Source organism: Ursus americanus, chromosome 22, assembly GCF_024610735.1.
Source record: "Ursus americanus isolate L20-20 chromosome 22, mUrsAme1.1.p, whole genome shotgun sequence".
Classification (NCBI taxonomy): domain Eukaryota; kingdom Metazoa; phylum Chordata; class Mammalia; order Carnivora; family Ursidae; genus Ursus; species Ursus americanus.
In genome coordinates, this window is record NC_142148.1 from 26,174,230 (window position 1) to 26,193,255 (window position 19,026).

A 19,026-nucleotide genomic window follows, 5' to 3' on the forward strand; every position below is an offset into this window, starting at 1 on the left:
ATAAAAAAAAGTCAGGGATTGCCGGGGATGGAGGGAGGAGAAGAGAGATGAGTAGGCGGAGCCCAGGGGACATTTTATGGCACTGAAAATACCCTATATGATATTATAATGATGGATATGTCATGTATTTGTCCAAACCCATAGAATGTACAACACCAAGAGGGAACCCTAATGTAAACTATGCACTTTGGCTGATTATGACGTGTCGGTGTAGGCTCAGCGATTGTCACAAATGCTAGGGGTTGTTGATAATGGGGAGGCTATTTATGAGTGTGAGCAGGGGACCGCTGGGAAATCTCTGTAGTTTCCTCTTAATTTTATTGTAAGACTGCTCTACAAAAATAAAGCCTTTAAAAAAATCTCAAGGAGCCTAAAACTAGCTGTTGCACACAGGTGAAAGGCCGCTGCTGAATGCGCACGGAGAGGACAGGGAGAAAGGGGAAGGAGCAAGTCCTTTCTTCTCCTTCAGCCTGCAGTCTCCCTCTATCGCCCCCTGTTGGCAGGAGCCCATCAGGAACTGGCAGGGAATCGAGAGAGGCAGTTTGCAGTCACAACCCCTGCATCACAGAGCGGAGGATAGAAGGGTTGGTTTGCATCTGATACACAGTAACTTAATAACTGGCACGTTATTCCTTTAATAGTGGAAGGAAAGGATGATTTTTTTTTAGCTTTTGCTGTGCAACAAAGCATTTCAAAACTCAGTGGTTTTATACATTAAAAATTCATTATTTCTCAGGGCTCCTGGCTGGCTTAGCAGGTGGAGCGTGCAACTCTTGATCTCAAGGTTGTGAGTTCGAGCCCCGTGCTGGGCGTTACAGATGACTTAAAAATAAGATCTTAGGGGTGCCTGGGTGGGGCAGTTAGTTAAGGGTCTGACTCTTAGTTTTGGCTCAGGTCATGATCTCAGGGTCATGAGATTGAGCCTGGAGTTTCAGTTTTAGGTATTACCCATTGAATTCCTGCTCTGAAAAATGAGAATTTAGCTGTCTGTCATCTCCTTTGAGTATGTCCAGAATCATTAGGTCTCTTATCAATTTTACCTGCCTGAAGACCTTGCCCCCAGGCCCTTGCCCCCGCTCCACACTGAGCCGGGTGCCTCCATGCCTGCTGATCTGCTGCCCCCGGGGTCACCATTTACATCATCCTGGAAGATTCTCTTTGATTTCCTCCTGAGATGAATACCTGCTTTCTGGATCCGAGGACTTTCCTGATCTACTCCTTTATTTTGGCAGAGAATCTCCTGATGGCTCTGGAAAAGTCTGACCTCCATGGACTAACCTCACACTTGGTTAATTTAGCGTGGTCACTCATTCCGTATTGGAAATGATTTCCTCTCAAAATTTTGAAGGCATCGCTCCATGGCCTTTCAACATCTAGGGTCACCATGGAGAAATCTGAAGCCCTTCTGAAGCTCGTCTCTTTGCATATAAACTGTGCTTTCTCTCTGACAGCTTTTACGATGTTCTCTTCACTACAGATGTTGAAGTTTCATGATGATGGGCCTACATTTTTGTAGGATTATTCTAATCAGTTCCGCTGAGCTCTCCAGGGCCCCATCAGTCTGGAAATGCCACATCCTTCAATTCTAGGACTTTTTTTCTTGACTTACGTCTTTGATGACTTCCTGCCCTTTGTGTTTCCTGATCCCGATTTCTGGAATTCTTATTTTTCCAATGTGGGATTCCCTGACTAATTCTCTCATTTTCTTCTATTTTCCCTACTGCTTGGATCTCTTTCACTAAATCCGATTTCTAGGAATTTTATCTTTGTACTTTTATTCACTAAAGTTTTTTTTTCTCTCTCTCTTTTTTCTTTTTAAAAACAGTATCCTGTTCTAATGTCATGGTCTTAATAGCTTCTTTTATTTTGATGATTTTTCTGATGACGTTGTCCCCTGGATAATCTGTTTTGTTTTTTTTTTTAAGTTGTTTTTTCTCTTTGTCACCCACCCCTCTTCTCTTTTTTTTGTATGTTAGAAGCTTTCCTCATCTGGCTAGTGGTTGTTGGTTATATGTTTCTGTTTTGGGTGGGCCACCACTAACTGGCTTATTTTCGTGAAGAACACACAGTGCATGTGTCTTCAGGCATTTGCTCTTGGACTGGTCAAATTTTCCTGGGAAGAATGCTCTGCGATCTTTATGACCTGAACGTTTGTGTTCCTCTCAAATTCGTATGTTGAAATCCCAACCGCCAATGTGATGGTGAAAGGGGGCCTTTGGGACGTGCTTAGGGCCCTTGTGAAGGGGATTAGTGTCTTCATAAGAAGAGACCCCCCAGAGCTCTCTCCGCCTATCTGCCATGTGAAGACGCAGTGAGAAGATTCCATTTATCAACCAGGAAGCAGAGCCTCACCAGACGCTGAATCTGCTCCGGAACTGGGAGCAGTGAGCGCTTGCCGTGTAAGCCCCCCGGTCAACGGTAGTTTGCTACAGCGGCCTGAACAGTGTCTGCGTCCTCAGGGGTTTTTTCCTCTGGGTTTGCTCAGATTTCTCCAAATTCCTGCTCAAAATGTATAAATCTGCCTGTCACAGTCCTCAAAGCCGAGGTGGAAAAGAAGGCTGTGTGTGAACATTAAATGTGTACAACTTCACTCGACTCTCCCATGTTCAGTATGATATCCCTGCTCTCAAATGGCATCGTGTCCCCTCTCCCCTGTCCAGAGACCATGTGTCAGCCTCTGCAGATAAGAAAGCTCTAGTTGTCTGCTCAGAAAGGAGAAGGAAAGTCAGTTGTGACACGGGAGAGGAGATCTGGGCTGTGCAGATTTTCATGGAGCCTTGCGTTGGAGACCCCATTTACTCTACTCCCAGAAAGAGCTGGCCACGGCCAAGCCCGTGACCCCTGGGAGCTTGGTGGCCCAGATCCCGCCTCCTCTGAGCTGCTGGCTTAGCGGTTTCTCTTCTCAGCTCTCTTAAGAACCACTTCTGCTTCCGGGGTTCACAACGGTTTGTTACTGTTTCTTTTACTGTTTCCTTTCGTCCCTGTGGTTTTAATACCACAAGTAACACCCCTTTGCTGTTGTCTCCGTGGTGTTTCAGGAACAAGCAAGTGTGGATTTAGGTCACCATATCTGAGCAGAAGTACCTCCTCTCCCTCTTTACCCTCACTGCAAAGAGCTACGTGTCCCCTTTCTCTCTCTCCGTCTGTAGTAGTGCAGTGGGCTGTGTTCCCCTGGAAGGGCACTGCCTGGCCTCAACTCTTTCTGCTCCCCTCAGTGAAAAGCTTGGCTCTGCCCTGGCCCTGGAACCAGAACTAGTCAGGAAGAGCAAGGGTTTCCCCAGCTTTAGCCCTGCAGTGTCGGACTTGGCACCAAGACGCCCCCCCAAACTTTGTTGCTCTTCTGGCTCTGATTCCAAACCTGGGTGTTGCTGTGGGGCTGAGTACTTACTTGATTCTTTTATCAGCTACAGAGTCCTTTCTGTCTCCCCCCTACATACCTGCCCCCTGCCTCCTCTCTAGCCTTCCCTCGGCCCTGGACAGTTCTTTCTCCGTGTGTGCAGGAAGTACAACTTTGTTTTTTATGACACGGTCTGTATTCCGTACAAACCTTCATACCTCCAGAGAGTGGAAATGTGGTTTCCATCCAATCAGGGTCCCCTGATTTCCTAAGTTCCTCGAGGAACTAAGTGGGGGGGGGGGAGTGATATCATTAAGATGGTGACATAGGTCATTCTCAACTTCAGTTCCCTTCACAAAAAGACCAACTAGCAACTCTCCGTAGACAAGACAGCACTGTGGCAATTCCAGAACCTGGGGGTGAGATGGAAACACCTCCTGGACCTCAGAAATGGGGAAAAACCGTACACTTTGATGGTACCACCCCTCCCCCAGGCCAGCACAGTGCTCCACCAGGAGGGACCCCCCCCCCCCAGGTCTATGGCTTCTCCGGGGGGAGAAAGAGAACCTAAGATGGACATTCAGCTGCGCTCTTGTGAGATGCTTTCAGAGGGGCTCACTGGGGTCCTGCTTCACGAGCATCATTGGGAGAATCTGCAGGGTTTGACTGCTGGGAATCAGATAGAGATGGAGAAGGGAGCAGGGCTTACACCAGCCAGTACTCAGTTCCTGGACTGCATTCCTGCCTGCAGTGGACCTGAGCAGAGATCCCAGCCAGCATTTCTGTCCCTCTGCAGAGCCAAGCCTGTGACTCCAAATGGCCAGGGAGCTCAGTGGGCAGTTCCACGTGCTTTATGTCCCCAGCCAAAGAGCAGCACCAGCCATGGTGCACATTCTATGGCCTGCCCAGGCAGGGAAGCAAATTTGCAGCTCTGCCCATGCGAAGTACAGCCTCCGGTCCTGCTGACCAGGAGCCTGGCGGGAGAACCTGGACAGCCCCAGAGCCTATCCTACAGCCATGCTTGGGCAGGGAGCCAAGCCAGCAGCTCTGCCCGACGTTAAGCACGTAGCCTCTGGCTCCACATAACCAGGGAGCCTGAACAGTGACTCTGGGCAGCTTTGGAACCCAGCCTATGGTACTTCCAGAGGAGGAGCCAACAGCCTACATCCTTGTCCCGCAGCCCAGCCTAGCCTATAGCCTGTCCTAATTGTTGAAGACAGCCTGTGGCCTCACCCAGGCTGGGAACCCAGCCAGTGACTCCACCCAACTGTCACACATAGGCTGTAGCCCCGTGTGACAAGGGGGTCTGAACAGCAACCCCACTGACCACGGAGCGCAGCCTCCAGTGCCGCCCGACGGTGGAATACAGCCGGAGGCAACTCCTGACCTGAGTACGGCCGGGAACTTTGCCCAACAGCAGAGCACAGCCACTGGCCTTGCTCAACTTCAAGACACAGGCTACAGCCCCACCGGACAGCGGAGCACAGCCCAAGGTCTCATTGGACCACACCACGAAGCCCTGCTGTGGCCCTACCTGAACATGAGACTCAGCTGGTTGCGCCAGCTGGTCTGGGAGCACAGCCTGAGATCCCACTTGACCAGGGGTGATTACGGAGCCCAGCGTCAGCTGGGTCCAGTGGCAGATAACACCCAGTGGTACCAGCGTGTCACCAGCCTGAGAGCTCATCCAACCAAAGGTGACTGCAGAGCCCTTGCAGTGGTCCCCTCTGACCGTGGAGCCCAGCCAGCAGCTCTGCCTGAATACACAGCCCAGCCAGCAGGCCCACCCAACTGTGGAGTCCAGCCAGACACAACATCCCCTGCCCCCAGACCTCAGAGCACGTCATACTCAGCTGTGAAAGGTTGAAAGCTTTCCCTCTAAGATCAGGAGCAAGACAAAAGGGGCCACTCTCGCCACTTATATTTATATAGTACTAGGAGACTTAGCCAGAGCAATCTGGCAAGAAAAAGAAATGAAAGGCATCCAAATTGGAAAGGAGGAAATAAAATTTTCTCTGTGGATGACATGATCTTATATATAACACATCCTAAAGGCCCCACCAAAAAACTTAGTACTAATAAGCAAATTTATCAAAGTTGCAGAATACAAAGCCAACATACAAAAATCAATTGTGTTTCTGTACACTAACAATGAATTATTTGAAAAAGAAATAAATAAAACAATCCCATTTACAATAGCATCATAAGTAATAAAGTACTTCAGAATAAATTTAACCAAGAAAGTGAAAGATCTCTATACTGAAAACTACAAGGCTTTGATAAAAGAAATTGAAAAAGATACAAATAAATGGAAAGGAATCTCACTTTCATGGATCAGAAAACCTAGTATTGTGAACACGTCCACACACCCAAAGACATTTATGGACTCAGTGCAATTCCTATCAAGACTCCAAGGACCTTTTTTTTTTTTTTACAGAAACAGAAAAAAAAAATCCTAAAATTTGCATGGAACCACGAAAGATCTTGAATATCCAGAGCAATCCTGAGAAAGAAGAACAAAGCTGTAAGCATCATGATTTCAAACTATATTACAAAGCTATCTATGGTAATAAAAACAGTATGAAACTGATGTAAAAATGACACACAGACCAATGGAGCAGAATTGCGAGTCAAGAAATAAACCCACACGTACATGGTCACCTAATATTTGACAAGGGAGCCAAGAGTATTCAACAGAGAAAAGATAGTCTTTTCATAAATGGTGATGGGAAAACTGGATACTCACACTCAAAGGAATGAAAATATCTTTCACCATTTACAAAAATTAACTCAAAATGGATTAAAGACTTAAATGTAAGACTTGTACCATTAAACTCCTAGAAGAAAATGTAGGGAGCTCCTTGACATTGGTCTTGGCATTGATTTCACGGATAGGATACCAAAAGCACAAGGGATAAAACCAAAAATAAACATCAAACTAAAAAGGTTCTGCACAGCAGAAGAAATGATCAACAAACTGAAAAGGCAACCTACGGAATGGGAGAGAAGACTGAAGGAAATGGTGCTTCTCTTAGTATCAACAGCAGTGCTGTGACGAGAAGGACTCTGTGTTCCTTCTGTGTATGACTCACACCATTTCACTGCTGGTCACCAAATGTGTGGGCTTCCCCCCCCCCCCACTGACCAATTCTCCAACCCCAGCTTGTGTCCTACAATTCATTTCATTGCTGACACTATTTACTGGAGTTAGACTCTACAAGGTAAGGACTCAGACCCACAGGACTGCCCCCACCTCAGATACTAACTCCAAGTCCCAGCTTGTCACCTGTACTTTTGACCAACCAGCTATAAATTGAGGTCCCCACGACACCCTCCTTGGGATTGATAATTTGCTAGAACAGCTCACAGAACTCAGGGAAACAATTACACGTATCAGTTTATTATATAATAAAGGATATGATAAAGGATACGGATCAACAGCCAGATGGAAGAGAGATGGAGAAGGATCTTGAGTGCAGAGCTTTTGTCCCAATGGAGTTGGGGTGAGCTACCCTCCTGGCACATAGGTATGTTTACCAACCTGGAAGCTCTCTAAACCCCGTAATTTAGGGATTTTTATGAAGGCTTCCTCATAAAGGCTTTATCATGTAGATCAATCATTAACTCAATTTCTAGCCCTTCTTCTCTCCTGGGGGTCAGGCTGAAAGTTCTAAGCTTCTAATCTTTCCTTGGTTTTTCAAGTGACCAGCCACCATCCTGAAGGATACAGGTGCTCACCGAGAGTTGCCTCATTGGAAAAAAAAGATGTTCTTATCACCCAGGAAATTCAAAGAGATTTAGAAACTCTGTATCAGGAACTGGGGCCCATAACCAAATCTTAGAACAAAAGATGTGGGGCGCCTGGGTGGCTCAGTTGGTTTTAGCTCAGGTCATGATCTCAGGATTGTGGGATCGAGCCCACGTCAGGCTCCGTGCTCAGTGCTGAGTCTGCTTCAGATTCTCTCTCTCCTTCTCCCTGTGCCCCTCCCCACTCAGGCTCTCTCTGTCTCTAAAATAAATAAATAAAATCTTTAGAACAGAGGATGCTCCTAGGACATTTACTGCTTAGGAAATTACAAAGGAGGAGGGAGCCAGGGACAAAAACCAAAAAATACATTTCTTTTCTTCAACAAATGCGAACATTTGTTAAGTAATTTCTATGTATCAGACATTCAAGTACTTCATCTGTATCATTTTAAAACAATTTTAACATTTTTTGAGTGTATCATTTTGTCAAAGAAAAAACAGACTTGAACAGTAGTTAAAAATGATGAAAACAGGGGCGCCTGGGTGGTGCAGTCGTTAAGCGTCTGCCTTTGGCTCAGGGCGTGACCCCAGCGTTCTGGGATCGAGACCCACATCGGGCTCCTCCGCTGGGAGCCTGCTTCTTCCTCTCCCACTCCCCCTGCCTGTGTTCCCTCTCTCGCTGGCTGTCTCTCTCTGTCAAGTAAATAAATAAAATCTTAAAAAAAAATGATGAAAACAGATTTTATTCAGGACTGTTGCAATAGGGAAAAAGAAACCTCATGGTGGAATGGGGCTCAATCCTGAATATGGCGTGGACAGGTGGGAATTTACACCCAGGGAGGGGTGAGGGTCAGCGGACGGAAAATTACCAAGAGTAAATGTCTTAGTCCATTCAGGTTGCTACCACAAAAATACCATAAACTGGGCAGCTTATAAACAGCAAACACTAATTTCTCACAGTTCTATAGGCTGAGAAGTCCAAGACCGTGGTGCTGGCAGGTTCAGTATTTGGTGAGGGCCTGTTTCCTCGTAGATGGTTGTCTTTTCTCTATAACCTCACACAGCGGAAAGATTGAGGAAACTCTGGGGAGTCTCTTTTTATAAGGGCACTGATCCCATTCATGAGGGTCCCCCCCCATGACCTAATTACCTCCCAAAGACCCCTCCTCCTAATACCATCACAGTGGGCATTAGGATCTCAATTTACGAATTTGGGAGGCAGGGGATACAAACATTCAGACCACAGCAGAAAGCATCAGGGGTGTGTGTGTGTGGGGGGGGGGGATTCTGGCTAAAATCACCTAGCAGGATTCTTGCTGGTGGTAGGGTGAATAGACATCACCTGGGGGGACCGTGAAGGATCAGGAACCTGATCAGATATCAAGGGTGATCAAATATGGAGGATGGGGGGATTCCACTTAGACCAAGTTGGCAGAATTCTTGCTAAAGTTGAGCAATGCAGAGACAACCCGGGGAGCCTACAAGTTGAGACCCAGTTGAAAAAGAGTCCAGGGGAGGCTGAGCGGAGTTTGGTCGAGGAGAGAGTGTTTGTCACTTTCTGTAACTGACACTGATAATTTTTTGCAAAATATGCTATTGTTTTACTATCGACATTATTATCAGCAATGGTGGATGCTGGTGATGCTTTGACCAGACTCCTTCGTGACCCAGGGCGCCCATCCCCAGCTGCCGTGGGTGTTGCTGTGAGGGTCACAGATGCCCCCTTTTCAGAAGAATTGCCCTTGGCCAGATGGCATGGACGCTGCCTTGCCCCGAGGCTTTTATCACCTTCCCTTCAGAGGCAGTCTGTCACCAAGACTGACTGACACAGAAATACACAAGGAGGGTCTTCTTGCCTCCAGGCAGGACGGGCTCTGGTACAATTCACGCTGCAGGTTCCCCGTAGCTCAGGCCGAAGACGCTCTCCAGCTGGGAGCGCATCCTTGCTTAGCTCCGCCGCCCTGTCCTGCTCCCCCGTGCTCCTTTTCGTAAGAATACCCCCTTAAGAAATCATGTGCACCAAATCCCTGTTTCAGACTCTGCCTCCAAGGAAACCAGACCTAAAACAACCTATTTTATTGATCAGAAAAATTTCAAGGAAGCTAAGTGATGTATGTATCACCCACTTAATAAGGGTTGGACCTAGGATATCACCCAGATATGTCTATTCCCAGGGCCTCCACTCTTAACCACGACAAGATCCTACCTGAGGTGCCTTGGTTTTCTTAAGTCCCTGGTTATTAATGGGGGTTCAAATCGAAGGACCACATAAGTTTTCTCCCAGACCCAGAATATATTCTAATTTGGAGGGAGGCCTTGTATAGACAAGCTACTGGGCCTTCTTCTTCTTTAAACATCTCCTTTGGGGTGTCTGCCACTTTAATAAAGGAAGAGAAGTATGTTGAGAGATCTCATGAGAAGAAGAGAGCATGTAGCCCTACTTTCAGTGTAGAGAGAAGAAATTTGGGATGATGAGCCGGAAGAGAAAAGACCAAAGGGACCCACGGTAGCTGTCTTCCAGTATTTGACTTGGACTTTTTTTTTTTTTTTTTTTTGTCTTCTTCTCTGTAGCTGTTCGAGGGCAGAAATCTGGATGGTGGGGAAGTGTTGTGGAGGGTACATTCTGGTTCAGTAGAAATAATAACCTCCAAAATGACAGGACTCCAGGGACGGAATGTGCTATCTTGACATGTACTAATTTTTCCATCACTGCAAGTGTTTTAAGAGAAAAGGTGAGGGTTGTTTAGAGTGAATTTTTGTTTTCAATACATCACAGATGAGACAGCCTCTTAGTTCTGAATTCCAAGAATCTATGCTCAAAAACTTAAAAAAAAAAAAAAGGGCCCCATACTTTTAACATCAGGGATTTTCAATCTTTTTTTAATTTTTATTTATTTATTTATTTATTTTTTAAAAAGATTTTATTTATTTATTCGACAGAGATAGAGACAGCCAGCGAGAGAGGGAACACAAGCAGGGGGAGTGGGAGAGGAAGAAGCAGGCTCATAGTGGAGGAGCCTGATGTGGGGCTTGATCCCATAACGCCGGGATCACGCCCTGAGCCGAAGGCAGACGCTTAACCACTGTGCCACCCAGGCGCCCCTCAATCTTTTTTTTAAAGCAGCAGAAAACTTTTTAAAAACAAAAACTTGAATGGAACTGCAGGTATCAAACAGACCAAAGGAAAGATGCTCAGGTTACAGCTGGAAGGGAGAAGGGAGGGGGGACCAGAGCCCAACCTTCTTAGCCTCTCTCGATGTTTTGATTTTGACCCCAGAACCAAGTCTAGTTTCTAATATTTGCATTCAAGACTTTGACAGTCTTACGGCTGTGCAATTCCGTAACATCGTAGCGTGCATGAACTCCCAGCTACAGCCATGCAGTATTTTTCATTGTTTCCAAGCAGCTCGCAAGCATGCCAGCTGCCACTGCTCTGTTCACACCGCTCCCCTACCTGCAATACGTCCTCACACCCTCCCCTCTGCTATTTCTCTGAAACCTGTCTTCCCTCAAGACTCTGAGAAGCTCCTCCATGAAGCGTCCCTGACCACTCTGGTCTTCGCTGATTGTCCCATGTCCTGTTCTACTGGAATATGGTGTTTTTTTTAATTTTAATTTTTTATTTTGATGCAGCACAGACAACTTTGTATTGCTTTTACTCATGTGGCCATTCCACCCGACCACTGTGATCATGTATGTCCTGCTTTCTGCTTTCTGGGTCTGTGGGAGGATCGCACTTCCTGGCCCTCTTGTGGCTGGATGGGGCCACGCCGCCGTTGTAGCCAGGGAGTTACACCCTGCCTATTACTTCCAAGGTCGGGCCATGCGAGGGGCGGTTCAAGACCCCAGAGCTCTGTTTCCCCGCTGCCGTGGCACTCAGCAACAATCGAGTGGCTCTCCATCAGTGCGTCAGTTGGGGCTCCTGAGTAAGAAGATGTGGAGCAGCGTTTCCAGCCAGCCTGCGGCGGACACGCAGCGCGAGGGAAAAATAAACCTCTGTTCTTATAAGCCACCAAGAGTCTTCTCCCTGCCCCCCGACCCCCCGCGGCATCACAACGTAGTTTGTCCTGATACAGTTGGCTACTAGGGGACAGTGTCCTACAGTGTTTTGTACTTCTGAGGCTCAACAGAGTACCTTGTTCATCGTAGATGCTTAATCAAGATCTGATTTATTTAGCAAACATTTTTGAAGTGTTTTTGGAAGCTCATCTAAAAATGGTTGCTTTCCATTTTCCTAAAGAAGCTGTAAGCATTTTAGGGACCGGAACCCCCTTAGATAGTTCCTCTGCCACTATGTCCCGAGCACTAGTCCACAGGAAACTTAACGTGGTCTGCATACGGGCGCCAGGTTGTGGGGTGGGGGCAGTTAGAGAAAGATATTCTAGGAGGGATGAAAACAAGTCCTGACCTGGAGACAGCAGTGGTTGATTCCTGGGAAAGAAGACAAATGAAATGATGCATTGAGAGAAAGAGCAGCTTCTAGAAAGGTCTGGGCCACTGTAAAGAAGCCAGTGAAGTCATCCTGGGAGGCGCGAAAGAGCTAGAAACGGATACACTTTGAAACGTGCTCTGATAGCTCTTTCCCCGGAGCTCGAAAAGAGATACATTGTATAGGCTTCAGACACAGAGGACAGATCTGTCCTTGAGCCTGGATTCTGGGTAAACACTCTGGATCTTAGGCTTGAAATTAGTTTAGTTAGTTTTGATATTTTCAACCTTGACTTGAAAAAGCACAGGGAGCAGAGAGGTCTCTGAATCCCTGACAATCCTTGCCCCCTTAATGGAATACTGACTGTGTTGACAAGAGAGCAGAGCCAGGAGAGCTGCAGGGAGGAGAGAGACCGACGGTCAAAGGCTCCAAGAAGTCAAGGCAGACGAGAATCCATGGTAGATACCGACAGCGACCGGTCACCTGGGCTTTCCTGTATGCCAGACACTGTTCCACACCGTTCTATGTGCTTTACAACTATTACCTTCTTCATCTTCACAGCGAACCTCTGAGGTCAGCGGTGCTGTCTCCGTATTAGGAATGGCAAACTGAGGTTCAAGGGCATTAACTGGTTTGTTCAAAGTCAAAGGCATTAACTGATTTGTTCATATATCATATATATACACATATATTACTCGGCCATAAAGAAGAGTGAAATCTTGCCATTTGCAACGACATGGACCGAGCTAGAGAGGGTAATGCTAAGTGAAATAAGTCAGTCAGAGAAAGACAAATACCGTATGATTTCACTCATATGTGGGATTTAAGAAACAAAGCAAGCGAGCAAAGGGGAAAAAAAGAGAGAGAGAGGCAAACCAAGAAACAGACTTAACTACAGAGAACAGACTGAGGGTTACCAGAGGGGAGGTGGGGGGAAGGATGGGTGAAACAGGGGCTAGGGATTAAGAGCACACTTACCAGGATGAGTGCAGGCTGTTGTACGGAAGTGTTGAATCACTATATTGCACACCTGAAACTAATATTGCACTGTATGTTCACTAACTAGAATTTAAATAAAAACTTAAAAAAAAAAGCCACATGGCTGATCAGCGGTAGAGTGAGGATTTGAACCCAGATTTGTTTGGTTTCAAACAATTTTTTTTTTTTTTAATTCCCCCGCACTGGCCCTGGTGATAGATTGTCATACAACATTTCAAGAAACTTGAGGGAAACGTGCCGGCATATCCACTGCCATTGCTAATTACACATAACCCAGGAGCCAGAGGGCCGACATGTCATAGAAATAAAGAGAAAGCCACACAATCTCCGAGCCTCGCGTGGGCCAGTAGCCTCATCCTCTTTCCCCACCACCCTCCAGTGTCCCCACCCTCAAAGACGGCAATGAAGCAGGATGTAGACGGGAAGTGGTCTTTTATGAGAGTCTCCTTTACTGCTGAAAACCAGTGTTGCTGGTGCTAAATGACGTACATGTTGGATTCAGGTCATTTCCTCATTAGGCCACCTGTCCTCTAATCAGCATAACAAACACGCAGGGTTATGACGACGTCCTTTACTGGAGGGGAAGTGGATCTCGAAACAGTTTAGTGTGGGACAAATTCTGTGCCTTAAAGCGTTCTTTGGACGTACAAAGGAGGTCCCGTCAAGACTAAGCTTCTGCACGAATGGGGTTCCCATGAGTTACTCTCCTCTCTCTCTCTCCAGTCCTTCACGACTCTAGAAACAATCTTCTTCCTCAAAATGGAGGAAGCTGTGCCTTTGGTTTTGCCCTGGGCCTTGTGAACTCAAAGGGCACCCTGGGCTTCTCTTCAGCCACCCTTTCTGGCACGAAAGGAAATGAGTTCCAGTTCACAGCGCTGATTTCCTCACTCGTAATCCTTAGAAGAAAGCCCCTGTCGAAGAGCACTTTTTTCTTTCTTTCAGTTGTCTGTTGCAAGGATTGAGTTAATTATTTACAGCAAATTTGTCATTGTTGGTCTTATGAGAAGACTTTCTTTTGTTTTATTTTTACTGATTTATTGATTTTTTTATCCCCACGATCAGCTCCCATCCATGTCCTTCATAGGCAGCTCTTCCAATGTTTTAATATGAACCTTTTCAGAGTATTTTTATTTATTTATTTATTTTATTTATTTATTTATTTTTTAAAGATTTTATTTATTTATTCGACAGAGTTAGAGACAGCCAGCGAGAGAGGGAACACAAGCAGGGGGAGTGGGAGAGGAAGAAGCAGGCTCATAGCAGAAGAGCCTGATATGGGGCTCGATCCCATAACGCCAGGATCACGCCCTGAGCTGAAGGCAGGCGCTTAACCGCTGTGCCACCCAGGCGCCCCAGAGTATTTTTATTTTATGTAAGTGATTTTAGGTCATGTATTTCATTCTGTTGCTTATCTTTTAAAATGAGCACTAGTTTTTGGAGAAGTCAACTTCACTCAGCTATAATTTCCATAAAATAAAACACACCCATTTTAAGTGGGTAAATTTTGATGTTTTGACACCTGTGTATAGAACATTTTCATCATCTTAATAAAGCTCTCTTGTGTCCCATCTTAGTCAACGCCCGCCTCCTCCCACCAGCCCCAGGTAACCACTGATGTGTCTTTTGTTTTTTGGTTTTTGTCACAGTAGACTCGATTTGTCCTTCCTAGAGTTTCATACAAATAGATTTACTCAGTATATTCTCTTTTGGCCTGGCTTCTTTCACTCAGTCCAATGCTTTTTAGATTCCCGCAAACTGCAAAGTTAAAGCGTCTTTATTGCTGAGCAGTATTCCATTATATGGATAAACTGCCATTTATTTCTTTGCTACTTGATGAATATTTAAGTTGCTTCTATTTATGATAAATAAAGCTGCTGTGAAAATTTACGTACACTTTTTGGTGTCGACATAACTCTTTTTTTATCTTGGATAAATACCTAGGAATGGAACTGCTGGATTGTATGGTAAGTGTGTTTAACTTTATAAGAAACCATCAAACTAAAACAAAACAAAACAACACCAGGGCTCCTGGGTGGCTCAGTGGGTTAAGTGTCCGACTCTGAATTTCAGCTCAGGTCATGATCTCAGGGTCTTGGGACTGAGCTCCGCGTTGGGACCTGTGCTGAGTGTGGAGCCTGCTTGAGATTCTCTCTCTCTCCCTCTGCCTCTTCCCCCCACGTCTTTCTCTAAAATAAATGAATAAATCTTAAAAACAAAACAAAACAAAACCCCCATCAAACTGGCTTCCAAAGTGGTGATTCCATTACAGTGAGCCAGCACGTTCTTCTCGTGGGGATGGCGGAGGCACAGAAAGGCGAGTGAAGACATTCATCACCTCTTAAAGCCTAGGCTCAAGACTGGAGCATTGTCACTTCTGCCCATGCGACACTGGCTAAAGCAAGTCACATAGCCAAGACAACAGTGAGGGAGAGCGAAGTGTATTCCTCCTGGGGTGAGACCTTACAAATGCGTGGGTTCAAATAAGGGTGTAAAATTGGGGTCGATAATGCAATCTACCGTACATTACAGGAAACACCACGATGGGAGAAACTGGCCTTTCCTTTGGCCCCTAGGAAGATGCTCCTTGTTCTTCTCAAACACACACTGTTGAAAGAAAGCTCTGTGGCCTTCCCGCTCATTCCACTCCACAAATGCTGATGTGTGCGTTGCCGGGAATGATGGCCATGGGGCCATTAGGTATTCCCTCTGCTTCTGCCCTTCCCTTACTGTCCTTTAAATGAACCGCCAACATATGGGACATCATAGGGTGTCCTCATTGCTGGAAGGAACCCAAGGAACACAGAGTATCACTCCTTTTCTGTCTCATTGCTCTCTCTCTTTTCTTTTACCAGACATGAATCAACAGTAAAAACATTTCCCCCCTTCTGGGCTCCCCAGTTGTGTTAGAAACCTCCTCAAAGGCAAGGCTGTGTCCTCTCTTTGTTAAGGTCTCTTCCCCCTGTCCCGGCCCCCTGGGAGTGCAGACAAGCTGGTGGATTCGGTAGCCAATCAGCCAGTGTGGTTGACTACTTGCCTGTCTGTCCAATCTTAAATGACTGTTCCCTTTCTGGTTCACTGATCATGGGTCCGCCATGCTTCTCAGGGCAATAAATACCAGTCTCGACTGCCCCGAATGGGGACCTCTGCCTGTCTTGCCAGCCCAGAAGGCTCCAAGCCTCTTAATCTCTCCCTGAGCCCCCAGCATTCATGAAGCTCATGCTCCTGGTTTTGGCTGTTATCCTGCTCCTGGTCCGAGTCACCCAAGGTAAACAGGATCTCTCCCAAGGGGCAGGGGGTCATGTTCAGGGAATTCCGGGGGCTCTCGCAGCCTGGGCGAGGAGAACCGCAGGGTCCACGGAGGCCTTTGGATGATCTCTGTGGCCAAGGGAAAATTTGAGTTGTCTGATAGCAGCTGATCCTGCCAGCGCCATTACTTGACGACTCTGATCTCTGGTTTGCTCTGGAAAAGTGGAGCATGGTGACCCGGGCAGAGGGTACATGCGAGAGAGAGACTTGGGTGTGGAGTACAGTAAAACGGGCTACTTTTCCAAAAACACTGGGGGGGGGGAGATTTGAATTTTGATCTATTGTTGCCTCTGTGAAAATGGTTCCTGAATTTCTGATTGAGGATTCTTTTAAAAAAACTATTTTATTTGTTTGTCAGAGAGAGAGGGAGAGAGGGAAAGGGAAGCACAAGCAGGGGAGCAGCAGGCTCCCTGCTGAGCAAGGAGCCCCATGCAGGACTCGATCCCAGGACCCTGGGATCATGACCTGAGCCAAAAGCAGATGCTGAGCCACCCAGGTGCCCCTCTGATTGAGGATTCTGATTCCATTCTTAGGCAACCTCAATTTATCTGGGCTACTTTAGCTTGTGGGTTCTGCAGAGCAGCTGTTCCTAATTATCTTGGCTGGTTAAGACCAGCGAAACGGCCCAGGATGTCATGGAGAAGGGAGTATGACATTCTTGGGAATTTTACCGGTGCCCTAAAAGACCTGCGGGTAGGTGTCCAGATGGGTGTATTTCCGATTCCTGTACCGTTCATTGATACGGTCAGAGAGGGAACTGAGGGCAAAGGGGAAAGCGAGCTGATACGAGCTACCCTATACTATGGGGGAGATGAAACCTTGGAGAGACGGGGACCGCCTGTCTTCCCCAAAGGAGCTGGCCAGGGAGGGGAAGCTGCCTCATAGGTCCTAGGCCACCAAGTGGACTTTGGGATTGTGACTGAGGACACAAATGGGAGAAGAAAGGATAATGGCCCATCATCTCTCCTAAATCTTGTAAGGGCTGTCTTGTAAGGGCTTTTCCCCCACATAGGTCCTATTTCCCTCACTATTGTCTTCTCTGCTGGGCTTTGACCTCCCCCTTTCTCAGCCCCCTGCTTTATTTCAAGACTGACCCTGCCTTCTCCTTTTTTTGTTTTGTTTTGTTCTCTCCTTCCCTTTTAATTTCAGCCATGCGTTGCTGGGGCAAGTTGGGAAGGTGCAGAACAACGTGTGAACAGAATGAAGTCTTCCATATATTATGCACGGATGAAGCTAAGTGTTGTGTCAACCCCAAGCACATACCTGTCAAAACTTGATCCTTACGCGCACCTGGAAGCCTGGGGTAACCCCTGTAGTCTGACCACTCTCGCCCAACGTTGAGTCCAATGTCGTTAGAGCCCACAGTTCTATTAAATCATTCTTGGCTGTACCATTGTGTCTGCAGCTCGGCCTCATTACACTTACGAATCAGTAACAAAGGAAGGTGTGTGTGCGGATTAGGGAGAACGGGGTGGACCAGTAGGTAGTAACAGTCTGTTTTGCACATTCCTCCTTGCCTGCTGGCCCACGGCTCGTCCCAGATGATATAAATGAGGAATGTTAGTTCTATCCGTTTGATTCTTGCTTCCTAGACCAGCACTGCCAGGAGAACTTTCTGCAATGATGGAACAGCCCATCTCTGTGTTGTCCAATATGGCAACTACCCGCCACAGGTGGCTCTTGAGCATTTGAAATGTGGCTGGTGAGTCAGTGCACAGAGACACCTGTGGCATCCTTGCTTGTAACACGGAAGCAGAACCGGAAAGCATTCTAAACGTCCCTCAGTAGGGAAATGAAGTCTCCATGCTAATGACGACTATGTCTCACTTAAAAAAGGTGACGTAAACATGCCTAACTCTGCAAGACATACTGTGGGTTGAAAAAGGAAAGCCATCCCCTGCGATGGAAAACGAAACATTAACGAGCACTGTATGTTTTCTAAAGGTGCGTATGTGTGCAAAGTCAGCAGAGGACAATCACGCAGACGCAGATCATTTGTTTTTAAAATCATTCTGTAAATACATATTATGTGATTTTTATTAGTATCTTTTCCCCCAAAAAGGCATTAAGTTCCATGAAGACATATAAGTAAAAAGAAAAAGAAACGTGGCTAGTGTAACTGGGGAACGGAATACTTAATTTAATTTAATTTAATTTAATTTAATTTAATCTAAACTTCTGTTTCGAGAGCTTAATGTGAGTACTGGTTATCATATTGGACACTGTAGCTTTAGGGCCTTGAGATACAGGCTGCTTCTTTTTCTCTATGTTCACTCCAAAAGGGTGCATCCCTCCCCTGATAAGACCTGCAGTTCTACCCGTTAGGGACTCTAGGATCGTGTCTCCTAGTTTTCTTCAACCAACAGAGAGCTGGTATCAGGCCCCATGTGGGTTCCTGCTCCGTCTCTTTCCTTTCCTCCCAGTTGGGGCCACATGATATTGAATTGTGGGCTCGTCTTTTTCCAGGACTGATCCTGAACTGAGACAATGGCGATCTTCCCACCACCAGCTCCGTGATTTCAGGGGTGGCCTCAAGTATTCCCCACCCTTGCTGCTTAGCTGACTAATCAAAGAGGACTTGGTTATTCTGAGTTGGGAGGTTCTGTTCGGCATCACCTACTCACTCTCCAGTCCCTTCATATGAGAACACTGAAACTGGCCTTAGCCTTATGGCTTGCCTCCGTCATCCCAGCACACCCCTCCGTTGAAACCTCCAGCCCCAGTGTTGAAGTCTTACTGAAAGTGCCAAAGGAAGAACACTGGATTCAGAATCAGAACGTCTGGGGGTTCAAATCCTTGACCACATATCTGCTGCATGATGCTAGGCAAGCCATTTAACCTTCTCCGTTTTATCTTCTCATCTCTAAAGTGAGGATTCACCCTACCTGAGGCACAGGGTTGTCGTAAGATTAAATGAAATAACTGGTAGGAAATGCCCAGCACAGAGGCTAATGCACATTCGATTCCCGTTAAGACTTCGGATGCCCTCCTCTTCCCTTCTCGTATCAGGTCGGCCATTGTGGCCTCTTGAGTCTTCCTTGGCAATGGCTTCGTGCAAACCTTACTATTCTGCACTGTATTCAGAGCTGCTCTCTCCGCTCAGTCCCTCCTTGGCGTCCTCCCTCCTCTTTCTCACACTCCGGGCTTTCTACCTTGAGTTTTGCTGCTGATCTTTTCATCTCCCTGCCAGGTCATATTGCCCCACATC

The 19,026-nt window shown here is 46.6% G+C and overlaps 1 protein-coding gene across 1 annotated transcript; it reads left to right on the forward strand.

Annotated features, from left to right (window-relative positions):
- The first annotated feature begins 15,648 nt into the window (after positions 1-15,648).
- On the forward strand, positions 15,649-17,199 carry DEFB121 (defensin beta 121). Its single transcript, XM_045810146.2, has 2 exons — positions 15,649-15,777; positions 16,968-17,199. Exons 1-2 carry the CDS (start codon positions 15,720-15,722, stop codon positions 17,093-17,095), a joined length of 186 nt encoding a protein of 61 aa, XP_045666102.1. The 5' UTR covers positions 15,649-15,719; the 3' UTR covers positions 17,096-17,199.
- Positions 17,200-19,026: the final 1,827 nt, after the last annotated feature.

Bases quoted from the DNA above. Each gene is read 5' to 3' on its own strand.
- DEFB121 (XM_045810146.2), top strand. From the start codon at position 15,720: ATGAAGCTCATGCTCCTGGTTTTGGCTGTTATCCTGCTCCTGGTCCGA. The intron at 15,778-16,967 runs GTAAACAGGATC...TTTTAATTTCAG, and splicing joins CCTGGTCCGAGTCACCCAAG to CCATGCGTTGCTGGGGCAAG.